This window comes from Clinocottus analis, unplaced genomic scaffold (genome assembly GCF_023055335.1).
Source record: "Clinocottus analis isolate CAN_PGR_092001 unplaced genomic scaffold, fCliAna1.0.p SCAF_4, whole genome shotgun sequence".
NCBI lineage: Eukaryota > Metazoa > Chordata > Actinopteri > Perciformes > Cottidae > Clinocottus > Clinocottus analis.
The window spans coordinates 23,345,548-23,365,297 of NW_027176153.1; the positions used below are offsets into that span (position 1 = coordinate 23,345,548).

General features: G+C 43.7%; 1 protein-coding gene across 1 annotated transcript in view; it reads right to left on the bottom strand.

The window, feature by feature from the left end:
- plxna2 (plexin A2) overlaps nucleotides 1–19,750 on the bottom strand; it is a 184,646-nt gene that overhangs the window by 44,412 nt on the left and 120,484 nt on the right. Inside the window, exons 14-18 of the mRNA XM_068597285.1 lie at nucleotides 13,258–13,409; nucleotides 9,366–9,483; nucleotides 7,735–7,871; nucleotides 5,232–5,399; nucleotides 2,012–2,105 (exon numbers count right to left, since the gene is read on the bottom strand). Of these exons, the coding sequence (XP_068453386.1) occupies nucleotides 2,012–2,105; nucleotides 5,232–5,399; nucleotides 7,735–7,871; nucleotides 9,366–9,483; nucleotides 13,258–13,409 (669 nt within the window). The remainder of the gene's footprint in view (nucleotides 1–2,011; nucleotides 2,106–5,231; nucleotides 5,400–7,734; nucleotides 7,872–9,365; nucleotides 9,484–13,257; nucleotides 13,410–19,750) is intronic.

Below are 19,750 nucleotides of genomic sequence, written 5' to 3' on the forward strand. Positions count from 1 at the left end.
GCATCTTTACTTACTTGTTTTATCTAAATTTTTATACTTTCATTTTGTATTATCTGAAGAAATATATCTATATCTATATCTATATATATCTATATATATATAGATATAGATATATATAAAATTTAAAAAAAATTAAATATATATATATATATATATATATATATATATATATATATTAATTTCTTTTTTTAAATTTTATATCTATATATATATAAATATATATATAGATATAAAATTTAAAAAAAAAATTAAATATATATATATATACATATATATATTTAATTATATATATGTATATAATTAAATATATATATGTATATAATTAAATATATATATGTATATAAAACCTATTTCTTTTTTTAAATTTTATATCTATATATATATAAATATATATATAGAGATAAAATTTAAAAAAAAAATTAAATATATATATATATATATATTTAATTATTTTTTTATTTTATATATATATATAAAAAATAAAAATAAAAAATAAAATATATATACATATATATATATATAAATATAAATAAAAAATAAAATATATACATATATATATAACATGTATTTTTTTTTTTTTTTTTAAATATATAGTTAAATGTCCATTGTTATTGTTGTTATTGTTAAATGTTGTGCACCTACCACCAGGACAAATTCCTTGTTTGTGCAACCTCACTTGGCAATAAATGGTTCTGATTCTGATAATTATTACAATATTACATAACCAAGTTGTAAATGTATAAAAGTGAAATTGTTGACGAATACATTGAAGATTCACAGAGACGTTCATTCTCCTGTAATGTCTCGCTGAGCTCTTCTTCTTTCCCTTCTTCCCCTCTCACTCTTCATCCTTCACACTGAACTCTAGTCCGTTGGTCTGCTCCTCGCCACCTTTCCTCCGACCACGGAGAGAGAAAATCCTCTTAATTAAACAAAGAGCCCCGGGACGGCGTCTCCGATGCGATCTGTAACGATTTCCCACAGCCGAGACTTTGATTATACAAGAGCTCTTTATGCTGACCAACGTCTTCTGACCGCAGTTAATCTTCCATTGAAACCCATTAGGAGTCTCCTTGGCCCCCGATCATCCACACCTCCAACAATGACCCCCACTCCACACACACACACACACACACACACACACACACACACACACACACACACACACACACACACACACACACACACACACACACACCTTAAATCCTACTGTCCTCCAGCCAGTTTGGTGACTGCAAAAAGTATTTCCTCTCATTTTTTCCTGAAGGAAATTACAACTACCGGTAATAGATATCGCAATGAAACGTCTCCCAGCTGATTAATTATATTGGAAGCAATTATTTTATATATATATATATATAAGAAGTTTCTCCAAATAATTCATGTCCGGTAACATTCTGGACATTTTTGCAAGACGCTGCAGGCGGATACGCTGAAACCAAAAGACCTATTTTTGTATTACAAGTTACCAGAAGTGTTATGTTTAAATATGCAAACGAGGCATCATCTAATTAGCTGAATGTGTATCGTGGATGTTTTCTCTCCACAAGTCAGAAATGTCGCGAATCTCCAAATTGATCAGAGCGCGAAAAAGTATGTTTTGTGCCCGTTTAGTGTCTCCCTTTCAAAGTAAAACGTTGTTCGGGACGACATTAAAAGCACAACAGGGCGGGAGCTGTGGAGCTGTGATTTAGCCTGAAGAAAATGTGGATAAACTCTTAATTAAATACTGCATACAGACCTCTCACTGCCAGCTGCATTATTCAGATCGTCGTAGCGCCGCTTAAGACAACCGGGTTGAAGCGAAAGTTAGGGAAGCGGAGAAAGCTGGAGGGGCTGTTAGCTGAGATAGTATGTTGTTTTTTTTAAAATCCAAGCTAAACATCACTTAGTTTGCTTGTAAAGTACTATTTGGTCAAGCAGGACCTTGTTGCAATACAGTTTACACCGTGTATTCAAGGAGTACTTCCTGTACTTGCTCGATGGTTGAGGCAGTGTAAGTGTTTCTTACGTTGACGGACTCCCTGCCGGCATATTTGATACGGATCCTGGGCTCCTGCACCACGTCCAGATTGGTCCCCGACACCATCAGGGGGGTGTGGCCGCTGAGGAAAAACACACAAGAGGACCCAATTTACTCCCAGGGCTTTAAATAACCACGTTTGCCAAATGAATGACGTCTCCAAAAATTGAGACTTCATCCTACCTACCTATGTATCTACGTACCTTCCTACCTACTTACCTACTTACCTACCTATCTATCCATCTACTTACTTTCCTATCTATCTATCTATCCATCCATCTATCCATCTATCCATCTATCTATCTACCTATCTATCTACCTACCTATCCTTCTACTTACTTTTTCCTACCTACCTACCTACCTACCTACCTACCTATCCATCTACCTACCTATCCATCTACCTACCTACCCATCTATCTATCTATCTATCTATCTACTTACTTTCCTTCCTTCCTACCTACTTACCTACCTATCCATCTACTTACTTACCTTCCTACCTTCCTACCTACCTACCCATCTATCTATCTATCTACTTACTTTCCTTCCTTCCTTCCTACCTACTTACCTACCTACCTACCTACCTATCTACCTACCTATCTATCTACTTACTTTCCTTCCTATCTACCTACCTACCTACCTACCTACCCATCTATCTATCTATCTACTTACTTTCCTTCCTTCCTTCCTACCTACTTACCTACCTACCTACCTACCTACCTATCTACCTACCTATCTATCTACTTACTTTCCTTCCTATCTACCTACCTACCTACCTACCTACCCATCTATCTATCTATCTACTTACTTTCCTACCTACCTACCTACCTACCTACCTACCTACCTACCTACCTACCTATCTACCTGCCTATCTATCTACTTACTTTCCTTCCTACCTACCTACCTACCTACCTACCTACCTACCTACCTACCTACCTACCTACCCATCTATCTATCTATCTACTTACTTTCCTACCTACCTACCTACCTACCTACCTACCTACCTACCTACCTACCTACCTACCTACCTACCTATCTACCTGCCTATCTATCTACTTACTTTCCTTCCTATCTACCTACCTACCTACCTAACTACCTATGACGTCTCAAAAAATTCAAGAGGGGAAGAAAGGCAGAAAGACAATCATCGAAAGGGAAAGAAAAATAAAGTAGGAGAGTGAGAGAGAGAGAGAGAGAGAGAGAGAGAGAGAGAGAGAGAGAGAGAGAGAGAGAGAGAGAGAGAAAAGCAATTGGAGACTAAACTTTCTAACCCAGACGTACCTCTTATCTGAATATTCGCCATCACTCAAAAACCAGCGCATCAAACTGCCTTTCATCCTGAGTTTCTTTTTAAAAGATAATAGCTTTTTGAAATGACGGATGATTAGAGAAGCTTTTTAAACGTACTTCGCCGGCTACAATCAACTGGTGCGCGTTTGTGTTTGAGATGCCGAGGCAGCTCCAGCGTATGAGGATGCAGACGTAGCGCCGGCCTTCACAACACGGCATCGCAAACAAAGCACGCAAAACAAAGGCGGGAGGGGGGAACTGCTGGGTGTGCGGCGCTCCCCCTGCAGCTGTTTGGGTTGTTGGTGATGTTTGTTGTTTGCGTTGTCGTGCCTGTCAACGTGGCGTGCAGAACAAAGATGGTGCCAGACAAGCGCTGTTGCAATAATACACGTCAGATGGGTCTGTGTTACGAAGCTGTGGAGTCACTTTACAACTATGGATGGTAAGAGACTATAGATTGTGTTATCTACAGGCGTGTTATATTATATATGCTTTACTCACACACTGACCACTGCTCTCTCTTTGTCTAAATACAATATCTATCTATCTATCTATCTATCTATCTATCTATCTATCTATCTACTTACCTTCCTACCTTCCTACCTACCTACCTACCTACCCATCTATCTATCTATCTATCTATCTATCTATCTATCTATCTATCTATCTATCTATCTATCTATCTATCTATTTACCCATCTATCCATCCATCCATCCATCCATCTATCTATCCATCAACCTATCTACTTACCTTCCTACCTATGTATCTATATATCTATCCATCCAGTTACTTTCCTATCTATCTATCTATCTATCTATCTATCTATCTATCTATCTATCTATCTATCTATCTATCTATCTACTTACCTTCCTTTCTACCTACCTTCCTTCCTACCTACCTATCTACTTACCTTCCTTCCTTCCTTCCTTTCTACCTTCCTACCTACGTACCTACCTACCTACCTACTTACCTTCCTACCTATCTACTTACCCAACTATCTATCTATCTATCTATCTATCTATCTATCTATCTATCTATCTATCTATCTATCTATCTATCTATCTATCTATCTATCTATCCATCTATCCATCTATCTATCCATCAACCTATCTACTTACCTTCCTACCTACCTACCTACCTACCTACCTACCTACCTACCTACCTATCTATCTATCTACTTACCTACCTACCTACCTACCTACCTACCTACCTATCTATCTATCTATCTACTTACCTTCCTTCCTACCTACCTTCTTTCCTACCTACTTACCTACCTATCTACTTACTTTCCTTCCTACCTACCTTCCTACCCACCTACCTACCTACCTATCTATCTATCTACAAAGCAAAGAGAGATGACCAACATGATGATCCTTCCTTCATTTCCTCTCTTCTCTCTCTGTGCCATCACACTTGTGCTGCAGCGTCGCCTACTCTCTATCTCTAAGCCCAGGCCATCTGCTGCGGACTCACACCTCTGATAGCACATTGTTCCACTAAGCCGCTATTTCATCTTCATCCCTCTCTTCCTTTTAATTAGTGGTGTGTGTGTGTGTGTGTCTATATCTGCCAAAGACCTTCAGCAGATGGATCAGCGTTGAATTCGATAGGAGCATCTCAGTCTCAACAGTAACTATCCTCCCCAATCTGTGAGCTGTGGCGGTTCTATCAGATCCGCACTAATTGGAAGAGAACCCAACAGTAATTGAAAGTGCAATATTGACTCGAGTCTGCTTATTGCCACTGGGCCTGGACTAGTGGTGGTGGTGGCGGCGTGAGGAGGGGGGGGGAGGAAATCCTCCGCCTGGGTGCCAGAAGCTCAGTGTTGGTTGGCGAGGATGTGTATAAAATGGCATCCCGCATGCACAGTCTGTGAAGTCTATATGATGCAACGCCATGAGACGAGCGTCGCGACGTTACCTTGCGATGCTCCACTCTGGTTCGATGCGCTGGACGGTGGGGTCCTCGATGTACTCGAAGGCGAGGCTCTCCCTGATTTGGGCGCGGTCCACGCTCACGCTGATCCGCACTTGGCCGACGCCGGACAGGGAAGGAGCGGAGTAACACACGATCTCCGTCATGGTCCGCCTACAAGGGAAGTGCCATAGGAAGTATTTCAACCTGTGCATAGAGTATATTGGAGGAAAAAATCGATACAGCACAGTGTTGCGATATTTTGTGTGGCGATAATGTACGGAAGCCGAGTATCGGTCTTTTATTGAATCAATTCTAAACTTTTTTGGTCCTGGAATAACAAAAATCAATTTATTTTTGTCCACAAAGTTTTCCTTTGGGGACAATTTGCGGTTGAAAAAAAAGGTAATAAATCGCATACATCGCAATACTCCACGTATCGCGCAGTATTGTGATATATCGTATCGAGACTTAAGTATCGTGACAATATCATATCGGGACTTAAGTATCGTGACAATATCATATCGGGACAAAAATATCGTGACAATATCTCATTGGGACTTAAGCACAGTGACAATATCGTATCGGGACTTAAGTATCCCAACAATATCGTATCGGGACTTAAGTACCGTGATAATACCGTATCGGGACTTAAGTATCCCAACAATATCGTATCGGGACTTAAGTATCACGATAATACCGTATCGGGACTTAAGTACTGTGACAATATCGTATCAGGACTTAAGTATAGTAACAATATCGTACCGGGACGCAAGTATCGCGATAACATCGTATCGGGACTCAAGTATCGTGACAATATCGTATCGGGACTTAAGTATCGCGATAACATCGTATCGGGACTTACATATCGTGACAGTATCGTATTAGGACATAAGTATCCTCACAATATCATATCAGGGTGTATGTATCGTGGCAATATCGCATCGGGACTTAAGTATCGTGATAATATTGTATTGGGACTTAAGTATTGTGATAATATCGTATTGTGACAACATTGCATCGTGATAATATCGTATCGTGATAATATCATGTCGTGATAATATCGTATTGTGATAATATCGTATTGGAACTTAAGTATCGTAATATTATCGTATCGTGATAATACTGTACTGTGATAATATCGTATCGTGATAATACTGTATCGTGATAATATCGTATTGTGGGACCTCTGGTGATTCCCACCCCTGGTACATTGGACATTTGTATAAAGAGCGATACGCGAGTGCAGGAAGTATCTCCCTGTTTTGCAAAACTCACATAAGATGAGCCAAAACAATCGTTGCAGGCAACAAGACAACAAGCAACTCAATTGCCTGACAAACAGATACCTCCAGCTCTGTGCTTCCCTCTCCAAAGGCTCCATGTTCCTCCTGCCCACCACCCCCTGAATTTGTCCTAATTCATTAGCAGGGAGCTTGTAGTAGAACGGCCCCCCCAACCCCCTCTTCCCCTTCCCATGCCAAGAATACAGCGAACAGACACAAACCAGTAATTATCCCCATATCTCATTAAAGCTGGCTTGACTCCTCAACCTTACACCATTACAGGCAGACTACTGCGGCGGGGGCTTAAAATAGACGCCGACAGCAGAGGAAAAAGTGGAAGGAGGACGAGTGCGAGGGCGACTGAGAGAGAGGAAAACGGAGGGATGGAAGAAAACTGTGAGAGACAAGAGAATAAATAAAAACAGAGGCGTGTGACCAGATGAACAAATTGATAGACAAAAGCTCAGATTGTGAAGGAGGGCGATGGACAAGAAGGAAGAAAGATCTATAGGAGCAGCAGGTTTTCTCTGGAAGCTATTATTACAGAGTTTAATGCAGTAGGTCATCAAAACCGTATTAAGATTTACATAAGTTTCAGAGAAAGAGAGAGGGAGGGATAGAAAGAGAGAGAGAGGCTTTCCCCTGAGGGATTTCTCAGTAATATCAAGGGGGAAAGAAATACCAGAAAGCCTTGAAATATAGCAGCTTTTTTTAATGCTATGAATACACGTCGTCATTTCGGGGAACAAGAGCTCTTGTTTTGTTTTTTTTTTGGTCCTTTTTTCATTCGCTCGCATCGCGTCGGATACAGTATCGAGCCGCGTCTGACAGTGATGCATGTAGCTGCTCCAAAAAAGTGAACGAGACGCTGAGTCAAAGAAATGTGATTTTATATTATGAAAGGCGTTAATGCTGTCGGTGTCAAGGGGGCTGATGGGAAACCGAAAACAACAAACAAACAGAGAAATATCGCTGTTCAGTTTTAATTAAATAATCTAACTTACCGATGGTGACAAATAAACATTCACCGGACCTCTGATTCACTTCCTAATATCCATATTACACTGTAATGATGCAACTGTAAACTGTGTGGAATTCAAACGTGTCTTCATTTGCACCTTAAAGTAGGATAAAAGGCCTTTTTTTTCCAATGAATAGTTCGTTTTAAGCAAGAAGCAAGGTCATGCAGGCTGTTTAAGCAAATGAAACCTGCAAAGTCTCACCCAAAGAACTCGCACGTCTGGTTTCCAAACCGGACGTTGACGCTGCTTCCTGCGCCGAGGTTCGCTCCCATGATGGTTACTTTTGTGCCGCCGGACTCGGGACCTCTGCTCGGGGACAGACCTGTGACCGTGGGAGTCTAAAAAACACAGAGGGAAAGAAGCAAGTTAAAGGAAGAAGGAAGGAGCAGAAGGAGAAAGCAAGAGACTAGAAGATGGGCAAAAGAAAAAGAGGGGGCAGCGCTGCCGCGTTACCTCCTGATACCTTCACGCGTTATCACAGATCCCGAGCAAATTACAGTGATTCATATTGCGAGGCCGGTGGCAGTAGAGTGGAGAATAGAGGATGAAAACAGGAGCTCTTAGAGTCCCTGAGAGATCCTCCTCCTGTGTGTGTGTGTGTGTGTTTTGAGTGAAGCTTTTTAAAGACCGTCTGAAAATAACTAGTGTTTACAGCTGCAGGCAGCTAGCCCGCCGTCACACAGACAGATGGAGAGAAATATCCAAGCAGAGAGCCCCGTCGTACCGCAAAACACACATGTATGTACACACACACACACACACACACACACACAGGCAGGAAAAGACAGTCACACGGGGAAGTGTGTCTTTTCGGGGAAACTTGAAAAAAACGCTTCTGTGACGGTTTCTTTTTTTTTTTTTTTAGGTGTCCTGCAATGCAAGGGAATTGCAAGTGGTGCCAATTCTCGGCTGCGTGAACTATTCTCTTGATACTTCCACATGTTGTCCCAGAGTAGCAGCTGTTACACCGTGTGAGGAAAAAAAAAAAAAAACACATTCGTGGCGTTTACCGCAGAGGCGAGAGAGCGTGCCAAAACCGCCAAAAAGCGAAGTGCGACACGCAGGAAGCAGGTAACCTGAAAGCAACGGTGCTAATTACTGGATGCTGTTAATTGTTTGAGGGCGTGCTAATTGTGAAGGTGCGAAAGAGAGAGAGAGAGAGGGAGCGTGCGAATGGAAAAAACGAAGATTATCTGTCGCTGCAGGCTGAGCAGACAGACGGGGAAATGTGCCCGCGAACCTGTGAGGATGGGGAGTAGATGATGTTTACTTGCTCATGTCTTTCTCTCTCTTTTATGACCCTGCACAACTATCCAATCACATTTCATCTATCCTGTTTTCATTTCCCACTTTGCACGAGCGATTGCCGAAGGAGTTTACCTAAAGCACCGCGAGAGCTCTGATGAATATGATATTCTTCTCCTTTTATTATTATTCCATCCATTGAGCAATGCAGAGCTTAATGCAGCCCAGCAGGTGAGTTGTAAATAATATATTGATTTGCAAAACTGTTTTTGAACCTGATCCTCAGCATCCACGAGCAGGCGTGCAGACATCCTTAATGGAAACTTTGTGCAGTTTATGGGGGAACGTTGTTTCCCAAAATAAGAAGCCGGCATACACAAAGAGCAGCGTAATTACGCTGCCGTTAAGCACGGCAACTCAACGCGTCGTTATTTCCCCCGTGGCGCACAAACAATTACTTTTGCGAAGGTAATTGCACTAACTGCATGTTTCGTAACACTCGAACGCGACTCCTTTTAGTTTGTCTCACACCGAGAAGCAGCACAATACACTCATGTTTCATCGTATGAGGATCAGATAAGTCGTACCACAAAGGAGTAGAGTTGCGGGGAGCGAGCCCTGAGTTCGGGTCGGCACTCTCCGACGCACAGCTGGACCGGACCGGGTCGACTGTCTGCAGGAGCGGCGTCCATCTCGCACACGATCCTTAAAAAAAAAACACAGACACGAAACAATTCATCAAAATCACTGCACACAATAAATAAAGATGACTTGAGGGGGGGAAAAAAAAAAAAACGAGCTATTTGTAAAGTGTCAGCTGGACTGGAGAGAACTCAATCTTTTCTTTTGAATATAACTTAAAGTGCAGAACTCGCCCACAGGTTTAAACGCTCGAGAGAGAAGTGGCGAGAAGAAAGTGGCGAGAAAAAAGTAATCAAAACACTTCTCGGCTTGATATCGATTTATCTTCCACTCTCGATGCAGTCTTCTTTTGTTGTCTCACTCATTTCATTACGGGACACATCCAGGCATCGACCAGGACCCCCCCCCACCCCCCACCCAGCCTCCACCCCCCCACACCACCCCCTCAATGACAGTGTTTAGATGAGAGCCGTGCTCCTCCTTCCCTCGGCGCTGCACAGCACCCCCGATCCGGGTGAAGTAAATTCCCTCGCCGCGGTGCTGTGCCGGCGCGGCGTGCATCGAATGTGAGTCACGCAAAGCGTGGATCAATACAGCTTTATCGTGCCCGTGTGATCAGGTGAGACCAAAGCGCTGCAGGTGACTGGATCAAATGACATCATAAAATGAGCGCGGCTATTGATCAATGGTGCCAGAAAGTTGAAAAGAACAAGATGGAAGTATGGAAAGAGATGAAATATGTGGTTGATGAGGCAGATGGCAGAGGGAAGAAGATGAGCGGACATTTTATAATTGCTTTCTGGTAAAAATGAACACATTTATATAATTAGTTATAATGTGATTGAGACAATAAACTGTTTATAGCTTACATACGTAATTGTAATACATATTTAACTCACTATACATTTACAATTTCATAATGATGCTCAGAATATGTTACCCAGAGAGCTTTGTTGGATGGAATATGTGGAAGACTGTGGCTAAAAGAGGATTTATTCACTAATAAATCTACTATTCTGTTCAAACATGGCCTCAGAGACACAGACGCTGCCTTGCTTTCCCGACCTGAAGGCCAAATATACTGGTCCTTTGTCGCGGCAGAGAATAGCTTTTGGCTTTTCAAAAGGAAAAATGAAAAGGTGTCTTCTCTGTCTCCAACAAAATACCTGCTCCGTCTGTAAAATCCTGAGGTTAACTTTACTTCACGCCAATTTAATTGTAACTAACGACACAATTTGGCCACTATGTATAAAGTAAAAAAATACTGTTGAGTCGGACTTTACGGCTGCTGAAAAAACACAAAAGTTGAGACTTTTCCCTCAAAGCAGGAGTGGCTTTCAAACACTCTTCTGAAGTGTTTCCACAAAGGACAATCCAGTCCAGTTCATCCTGGGGACTGAATAAAGACTCAAAACAAACAGAGTCAGATAAGGACGCGCTCATAGACAGAGATGGATCGATATTGGCGACTCAAAAAGCTGGATCCAGTATCACGACGATGGACCGACTTGGTACCCGATACCATTATTCCTATTAATAGCAATTTGGTTCATTCACATCCCAAACACATAATGAACCTCCAGCCGATATTGACCCAAAAAAGCCTCTGAATAAAACTCCTTCAAAGTTAGACTAAAAGGGGTCGTAGGTTGCCTTTTTTTTAAATTTAGCTCAGTCAATTTTCTTTCTTCTTATATGCCATATAAATGAATTCCCTCGCTTGTCCCCATTTGGATTAAAGTGCTGTCAGATCAGTGCACCGCTGACAAATTGTCCCTTACAGCCAAGTGGCACATAGTGAGTTTTAATTACAACGACCCAGTGAGGAGATAGGAACCACACAGTGTATCATCCGCACTATTCATTCAAACATTACATCTCTTAAACGCCACCAAAAGTGCAAAAATAAATAGTGATGTGTGCAATCTTGGTGATATCTCTCGGGTATCTGGGCCAAGACGGCACGCAACACCGGATTGTTTTAAACATAACCAGTTTACGGAAAAAAATCGATACGGCACAGTATCGCGATATTTTGCGTGGCGATATATCGCGATAGTGTGTAACGGCACTAAAAAAAAAGGCTGACAGCAATTGAGATCTTTTATTTAATCAATTATGAACCTTTTTGGTCCTTTGAATAATAAAACCAATTGCTTTTTCAGCTTTTTTTTCATGTTGCTGCAATATGTTGACCAAGTTTTTCCTTTGGAGACAATAAATCGCAATATTTAATATATCGCGGTATCGCGAGAGTATCGAATATCATGATGAAAATCGAATAGTGAGAACCTCTGGTGATTCCCAAACCTAGTTTACGAGCTAAAAAAAAGTTACCAGGACACTTTAGATACCTCAATCTTGTCCGGTTGCCTTCACATTGTGCATACGTAGAGACTGTGTGTGTGATGTATGTATTGTGTAGCGGCACTATAAGGCTGACGGCATGTGTGTTACAGCAGTGCTGAGCTGTTCTCTCCGAGCGCAGAAGTAGGCCAAAGAAATAATTAGGGTTAAAGCCTCCTCTGAGAGCCGTGACTGCGATAGCTTCTGCTCGTGTGTGAGTTTACATGAGCGCGCATATACCTCAGTGTGCAGCTAAAAACTTCACACTATTCTCCATCACTGACAGAAACACACCAGATTATCTGTGTGGTAATATGTTACAGTAGGTCTGTGGGCAGCCATGTTGTATTTGTGTATTTCCCTCACCAATGAGACCAAATACCAACATGTATATGTTTAGGTTAAAGCTTTGTATGTGCAGTATGCATGTGGGTGATATCCTTGCTTCTGCATCTCCTGCAGGGGGGGGGGGACTCACCGTAATCTACTGGGTCTCTTAATCTACACTCTCTCTGGGAGATGGGCGAGTCGTGACGCGTGGGCAACGTTTCATTAGTTCAGGGTGAGCGGGACAGGCTTTACCCGTGATGCATGCACAGCGTGAGACAATTAGGGAGGTAAACACAAGTAAACACACACAGCTGTTGTGGGATTGCTGCCGAATACATGAGCTGCTGAGAGGGAACCGGCTCGTGTGCTGCAGGCGGAGAACCAGCGATGTCAGGGGCGTGTTGTCTGGACGCAGAGATCACGGGAAGAGCTGCATTTTGTCCAATATCCATCAAAGTTTGTCAGCCGTTAGACCCCCGGAGACTATATCACAACGCCAGTTTAATGTGAGTAAACATAACCGATTTATACATGTTTATTATCTGGTATTGGCTATGAATTTGTGTAGTTTACTAATTGAGATAATTCATAAGAAATAAAAAAAAAATGGCCATGCTGCATTGGGAACAATATATGGGAAACCATTTTTAGTAGCCATCTGTTTGACGCCTGTGTCCATAATGCATCTTAAACATACTTATAATGGGTTATAATCTGCGTGAAGCACTCATAAATAAGCATCATAATACTTTTCGGTCGCTCACAGACTTTTTTTTTTTGCAAGGATCGTAGTGCATTGTAATTCCCATGCGTAGAAAAAAAGTTATAATTTGATTATAAGTGCTCCTGGTTTGCTTTAAGTGAAAACATCAAATCTATGCAAAAACACTACACAAAATTATGGTTGAAGCACTTAAAGCAAACAACGACCACTTGATTCGAGTAAATCAGAATCACATCATAATACATTATAAGAGAGATTATAATGCATTATACAAATTGACATGGGCACCATAAAAAGTATTCCCCAGTTTTACAACCGCTTTCATTTCACTTGAAGAGGTCCTTCGATAGCAAAAGGTATTTTTTTTAAATCAGATTTTCAAACAGGATATAACTAATAACAATATATATATTTTAAATAATAATCCTTGTGCTTACTGTTCAGCGATGATGTAACCGTCCTCCACGGGGGTGCACCTCACCCCGGCCACCTCCACGTTGCCCACCATGTCCGAGAAGGCCAGACCGAGGTTGGTGCCGTGGATGGTCACCCGTGTGCCGCCCTCTGGCGGTCCGGCCACCGGGGTCACCTGCAGAGCACACGGTCGGAAAAGTGAGTCGGGGTGAGAAAACGTGGGAAACCAGCGGCTTTTAAACTTCTTCTGTCACGCAAACACTCTGGAGGAAGCAAAATGTTCGGGCCCCAACGCCCCAAAAACATGGGAACAAAATGGTCCAGATTGCTCCGTCTGACCAAAACTAATAACATGTGCAATCACTTTGTTAAAACAATGCAAATAAAGTTATATATGTGCAAAAAATAACTCCCTTGGATCCCTGTTTTCTCCCCTATAGTTTCATGCTGAAGTGTCCTTGAGCAAGACACTGAAGCCCCAGAGCTTCACAGCACTCAATCTGCATCTCCCGCCGCGCCCCACCTGTAATACCTCCGCGCCCCACTAGAGGGTCGCGCCCCACAGTTTGAGAACCACTGCTTTAAACACTTTTGGTGACCGAAAAGTGAGAAGAACCCGGACGTGTCTTGACATCGTGGATGGAAACAGGTTTTTCGTGGACGCTCGAGGGTGAATATGTTCTCACGGTCCAGGTGGCTGTAAAAGCAATTAAGAACACTCCCCACGCCCGCATCCCCAGAACAACATGCCGTGAGTCATGGTGCCAGGAGCGCGCTCTAATCACAACACTAGCTCATGGCACACGTCTAAATATACCATCCATGCTTTAAAACCTCTGCAACTACTCCTTTCTTTCGACTACAATGGTCCAATACAATTTTATTCACACTTTTACCTTTTAATTTAACATTCTGGATGGCCCGTGCTCGTAAACTACTGCTGTTGCCGTAGATGATAAATCTAACGTTTTGCCGTATTAATGCTTAGTGCGGATCACCTTCTCGTAAAATACAATATGGCTACCCAGCATGACCTTGGCACAGGGTGCCACACTGCCTTCTGTGCTGCAGAGCCCCGTGGAGCCTTCGACCTGGCCGTCATCCAGCCTTTTTAAACAAGAGAGGAAGAGGAGGAGGAGGAGGAAAAAAGGGAGGAAGGAGGTGAAGAAAGACCGAGAGAGTGTAGGCAATAAGGTTCAGTGGACAGGTAAGTTAAGGAGAGAGTGAGGCGACTGAGAAAGAGGAGGGCAGCGGGGAGGAGATGGCGCTCCCTTTGCTGTGTGAAGCGGCTATGTCAACAATCAATATGCTATTACTGCCCATGCAAGCAGAAGGGGAAGAAAAACAACAGTCGGTTCAAGAGTTGTTGTGCCCGCTTACTGAGCCGCCGCAAAGCGCCAAGTGACTCCCCCACCCAAACCCCCCCCTCACCCCGACACCCACCAGGGCATTGCGGCTTCCCTGTGGGACGCTGGCATTGTAATCTAGATTCAGTGGACATTAATTGCTCTGGATGTAAAGTAAGTGTGTCACTGCACCGCCTGAGGGGTCTGAATACATGAATCTTTTAGCACTGCTTGGGCATGCAGGGTATAGATGGGAGGGGTGGGTGGGGGGGGGGGGGGGGGACATAATGGCTAAATATATCCATGTCAGGCGATGGCAGCAGCTATTCGAGTAGACTTAGTGATGGTTACATAAGCAATGCAAGGGCCTGAGAGAGAACGAGAGAGAGGAGGACCTATAGGAGAGAGAGAGAGGGAGTGAAAAAGTAGAGAGTGAAGAAAAGAGGAAGGGACAGGAGGAAAGAATGGGGCAGAGCAAATGGGATGAGCAGCAGAGGGAACGTGGATGCCCCCTCTGTTCGGTCCCATCAGCCACGACGGGGATGACAGGTGAGGCAGGTGAGGCGACGCTAAAAGCTCGGGAGACGTCCTCCTGCTGCTTTTAAAAAAAAAAGGCTGATACGGAGCTCTTCCCACGGTGGACCGAGCGCAGGAAGGACTCTAAATCCACGCATGAAACCCATTTGACTGAGCTCCCCACTGGCAGATAGAGCCTCCATTCCTCAGCGGATCATCCAGAAAGAACCACTTCAAAGACTCGAGCCACTGATGTCTCCAGGCAGCTGGAGGGGAGTGCTGCTCTTTGTCTCCGTGACTGTATTTCTGACACAAAACACAGCGGCACTCAATCTGCAAAAAGGCACCTCCTCGTACAAGGAGCCCGTGGTCTGATTGCCTGTAAACCAGATCCCGATGACCTTTGCAGACCAGAGGGAACTCGCTCCAGTTCTCGGGCTTTTTTTTTTGCGTCTCTGTATTTCAACAGCGGCTTCTTTGCATCTCTTTTCATTCTTTCTGCGTTCTGTCTGTCTGACTCTTCCTCGTCTCCCCTCCAGGCCGGGTGACACTTCCTCCTCCTCCTCCTCCTCCTCTAAAGCGCCGGCGTGCTTGTTTGTCTTAACATCCAGACTTCCAGAGGGAAGCGGGAAGATGAAGCCTCATTGGCCATGCATCATCCATCGCACACCCTCCCCGCCCTTCCTTCCCGCTCGCTCCCCATTCCCACCCAGCGCTGCCATGCCACGCTCTCTGTGTAATCCTTTTAAAGAAGCAGTGCTGCTGCCCGCCTGGCATTGTCACACTGTCAATAGAGGGTAATTTCCAACAAACAGCCCAGGCAGCCGGCACGTCGCACATCCCTCGCTCCCACTCGCGTGCTTTCTGTAGCGTGATCTTCTTCTTCTGCAGCTCAGGGGCATCGCAAGTACCGGCCGCTTCACCGCCGCCGCCGCCGCTGCTTCCTTGAGATTTGGCGACGACCGCAGAAAGACTTAAGGAATACGAGATGACCTAAATGTAGCAGAGAGAGAGACAAAATACCACGGCTTCCTTTGAAAAGATAATCTGCTAGTTTGAGCTAAAGGGGAACTATGAGAGGCAGAGAAATGGCCGTCAACGTGAAGTGTTGACTTATTCAGCTGAAGTAATGGTGAGGAAAGTTGTGCTGATGCAGCCGAGGCTAAACTCAATACACACAGCAGAGCAATGCTGATGCCTTCAGGGCTCTGCAAGCCTCAGCGTGTCGCTGTGACTGCAGCAGCTGACCAGGCTGAATGGCACTCGGACACAATTCACAGCTAATAATGTTTAATCACCCCCCTTCTGCTGTGGAAATATACAATTCCAGCATTTTTGTGCAGTGAATTCTGGATTTACAACCTTTAACGGGTTTCTACGATTGAAGGAAAGTCTGATTTAAGAGGTTTTTTGAGACTGTTTAGACAAAAAAAAAACAAAATCAAAGAAAAAAAAGCAGCAGCAATCACTCAGAGTTTGGGCCAATTTTAGGGCACACGCCCCATTTGTTGTCCCGACATCTGTTGCTGGTATCAGAGATATCGTTAGCGAGACAGAACGGGGGAAAATGAACATGACGGCGGGATGATTTGGCAGTTTCATGTTTCTCACCGGCTCGACTCCCATCGTGCCAAGTTTGAAACACGGTCTGCTCGCAATACTCTGATCCTCGTTGCCTCTCAGGCCCGTCATAAAATCTTAGATGAATGACCGATTTTCATTGACTTTGCACTCTGCACATCGTGTTCGTCACTCTATCCTGATCTGGTGAGGTCACATGTTCAGATTTTAAATTGCGATGTAAGAAAAAAAGATGTCCAAGCCTTTTATTTTACTTTTAAAGGATGCATTTGAGTCCCAATCAATGAATTTCATGCTTTTTAAGACGTTTTAAGGATCTGCTTCATACACACATTTACTGCAAAAAGGACCCTCGAAGCTAAACATGTTGCTTCTGAAATGAAACCGCACCGGATGGCATTTAAGAGCTCGCAGCTGATCTCTTTGTCTTTTGGACTCTGCTCACACTAATTCGAGCGCGTCACATTTAATTGTGAGTAGCATTTAATGGGCTTGATTAAAAACCCCACCGATCACTTGTTCCCTAACAAACTACACCCTAAATACTTTTATGGGGTCTTAAATGTCTCGTAGACAGCCGAGAGATACTGGGCGTGATGAACGGGAGGGTTTTTTATTTTTTAAAGTGTGTGTATAGAGGAGAAAACACACACACAATGAGGTCTGTATGTGTGTGTGTGTGTGTGTGTGTGTGTGGACGCGGGAGCTTTTCCTCAGTGTGTGTACTTGTGCTGTGTGTTTCAACTTATTGCAAGGTGCAGATGTGTGTCGGCAGCATGTTCTTCCTCGCGTTGGCTGGTTTAATGAGGGGTAGCACACACACACACACACACACACACACACACACTCTCTCTCTCAGGGTTACAGCAGACGAGGGTTCAGCTGTGTGATGATACTGACTGACAGGCCCACCCTCCCTGCGGTGCGCAAAATATCAACAATAAGCTTACGTGCAACCGTGTGGGAATCCTGCTTTTTCCTGCTCGTATCCTAAGGCAACAGCTAGATGTTTATATCCGCCGTCACCGAGGCGGGGAAGCCTCTTCGCCGTACTGTAAACTCACACAGAAGCCACGGCCAGAGCCCATTGAGAAGATGTGCCTTTCATATGCCCGTCCGGCTCCCGGCTTCATTTGATGTCGTTCCCTCCGCTGTTAGCAGGGGGCTTACATCTCTTCAATATTAATGGCCCGTGGTGGGAGGCACCATGGCACTTAATAGAAACATTAATTATTCAAAAGGGCCTATCTGGTGGTAGGCACATACACTAATGTGCGAGTATGTATACAAATCAGCTCGTGATGGGGAGAGGAGGGGGAGCTTTGGTGCATACAATCAAAAAGCAAATTTATTAATGCATTCAGCTCACCGGGGAGACGTCTGCTTCTTAAAGAAACTGTAATCACTGACGAAGACGAAGGAGGGGTGTAGGGCGCGGCAACAAATGAATGCCGACTTCACAGCCGGCGAAAACAGGAGGAATATGTGTGTGTGTGTGTGTGTGAAGCGTCTGAATTAATGCAGAGTTGGTTTTTGGCACCCACAGTTGTAAACAGACGGGAGTTTAGACGGCCCACAGGAGCGCCGACGCTTCCCTCCAGTCTTCCCACCTTTCCTTGGTTCAGTTCCTCTGCTCTGTCCTTTGTCCTCACACTCTGGTTACACATCGTCAGGAGTCAGGAATTGTTTGACTGTATTTCGGTGTAAATCACAGGTATTGCTCTGTTTCCCTTTCGACATCTCGCCCCTGCAACATTAAACTTCTTGCATCGATCTTTTGGCTTACGCGCCATGTATGTAGTTGGAAGCAGCTTCGGCAATGAGATCTCCGGCTCGGAAAATAAAACGCCTTGCAGCGGCCGTAGGTGGACAAATGGTGCGTTGCCTTCGATGTATGATGGATTTCTGACTGTTGACCACGAGTAAGCCCTCACTGTGATTCTGACAAACATGAACCTGATGCTCTCTGTGTACATTTGAGATGCTGTAAAGCTCTTATAATATATATCTGGCCCAAAGTAATAATCGATGCACCACTGGACAACAGATGGATCGAATAATGCAAGGTACACTATCATGTTTAGGTGTACTTTTTGTTGTGTTGCTCATTTTATACTTCAGCTTTGCGCCTTAATATGTGATGGGACAAAGCAGCTGCAAGTTATTTCAATTGCTCTCTCCTCGCGGTGGTAAAATGCAAAGCTTTTGCTGTATATCTGTACATTTTATGCTCGTAAAGTGACAGATGAAGCGGTAATCATATATTGTGATCATAACACTAATGGAAACACTGAGGAGAAAGAGCTACGTGTCGCTCTGGATGGCTATACGTATGACAAACAATAATGTGTTTTGACAGGATGCGTGAGAGCTGCTGCAGGAGAGGAAAGAAAGAAAGAAACAGGAAGGAGAGGCAGAGTTTAAAACGTCTTTTTTTCTGTCTTAATCTGCATACAGTATAGCAAATCAATTAGCCAAGTTGTTAACTTCACTTTTTTTAATTGGCTGGAGTTAGTCCGGAGTGTGCGGCGGAGGAGCGAGAGGCCAAATGAATCAATGCGGAGGTAGAAGGGGGGGGTCTGGTGGGTTAACCACAATGCACTGGTGCGTTACCAAGCCTAATTAAATAGTATGTCCTCCCGGCCCGACTCCCTCTGTGACAGCAAAACCCACCAGGCGGGATGGGAATGTGGCACGAGGGAGCAAATGCCTCCTCGTGGGGGAACAAATAAGCACTTCCAGGTCATGACCAGGTGGAGAAAACATCCAACCAGAAGAAAAGGAGAATCACACACACACACATCTCCTCGGTGTCTTCATGACTATAGTAAGATATTAAAGAGACACTATAACTGTTATCAAGCTACAAAGTGTTTTTTTGTCTTCTTTTGTTTGTGTGGTTGTTTTATACGCTTCTTTTTTTTTTTACCTTGGTGCCAAAGTTACTTTCAAAGGGATGAAATAACCTTGTGAGGAGACAAAAGCTAATAAAATCTACGAGCAGGCATCTGTGCATACAAGGCAGATGTCAAAGAGACAGGCCAATACAACTGAATATATCTGTGTGTGCGTG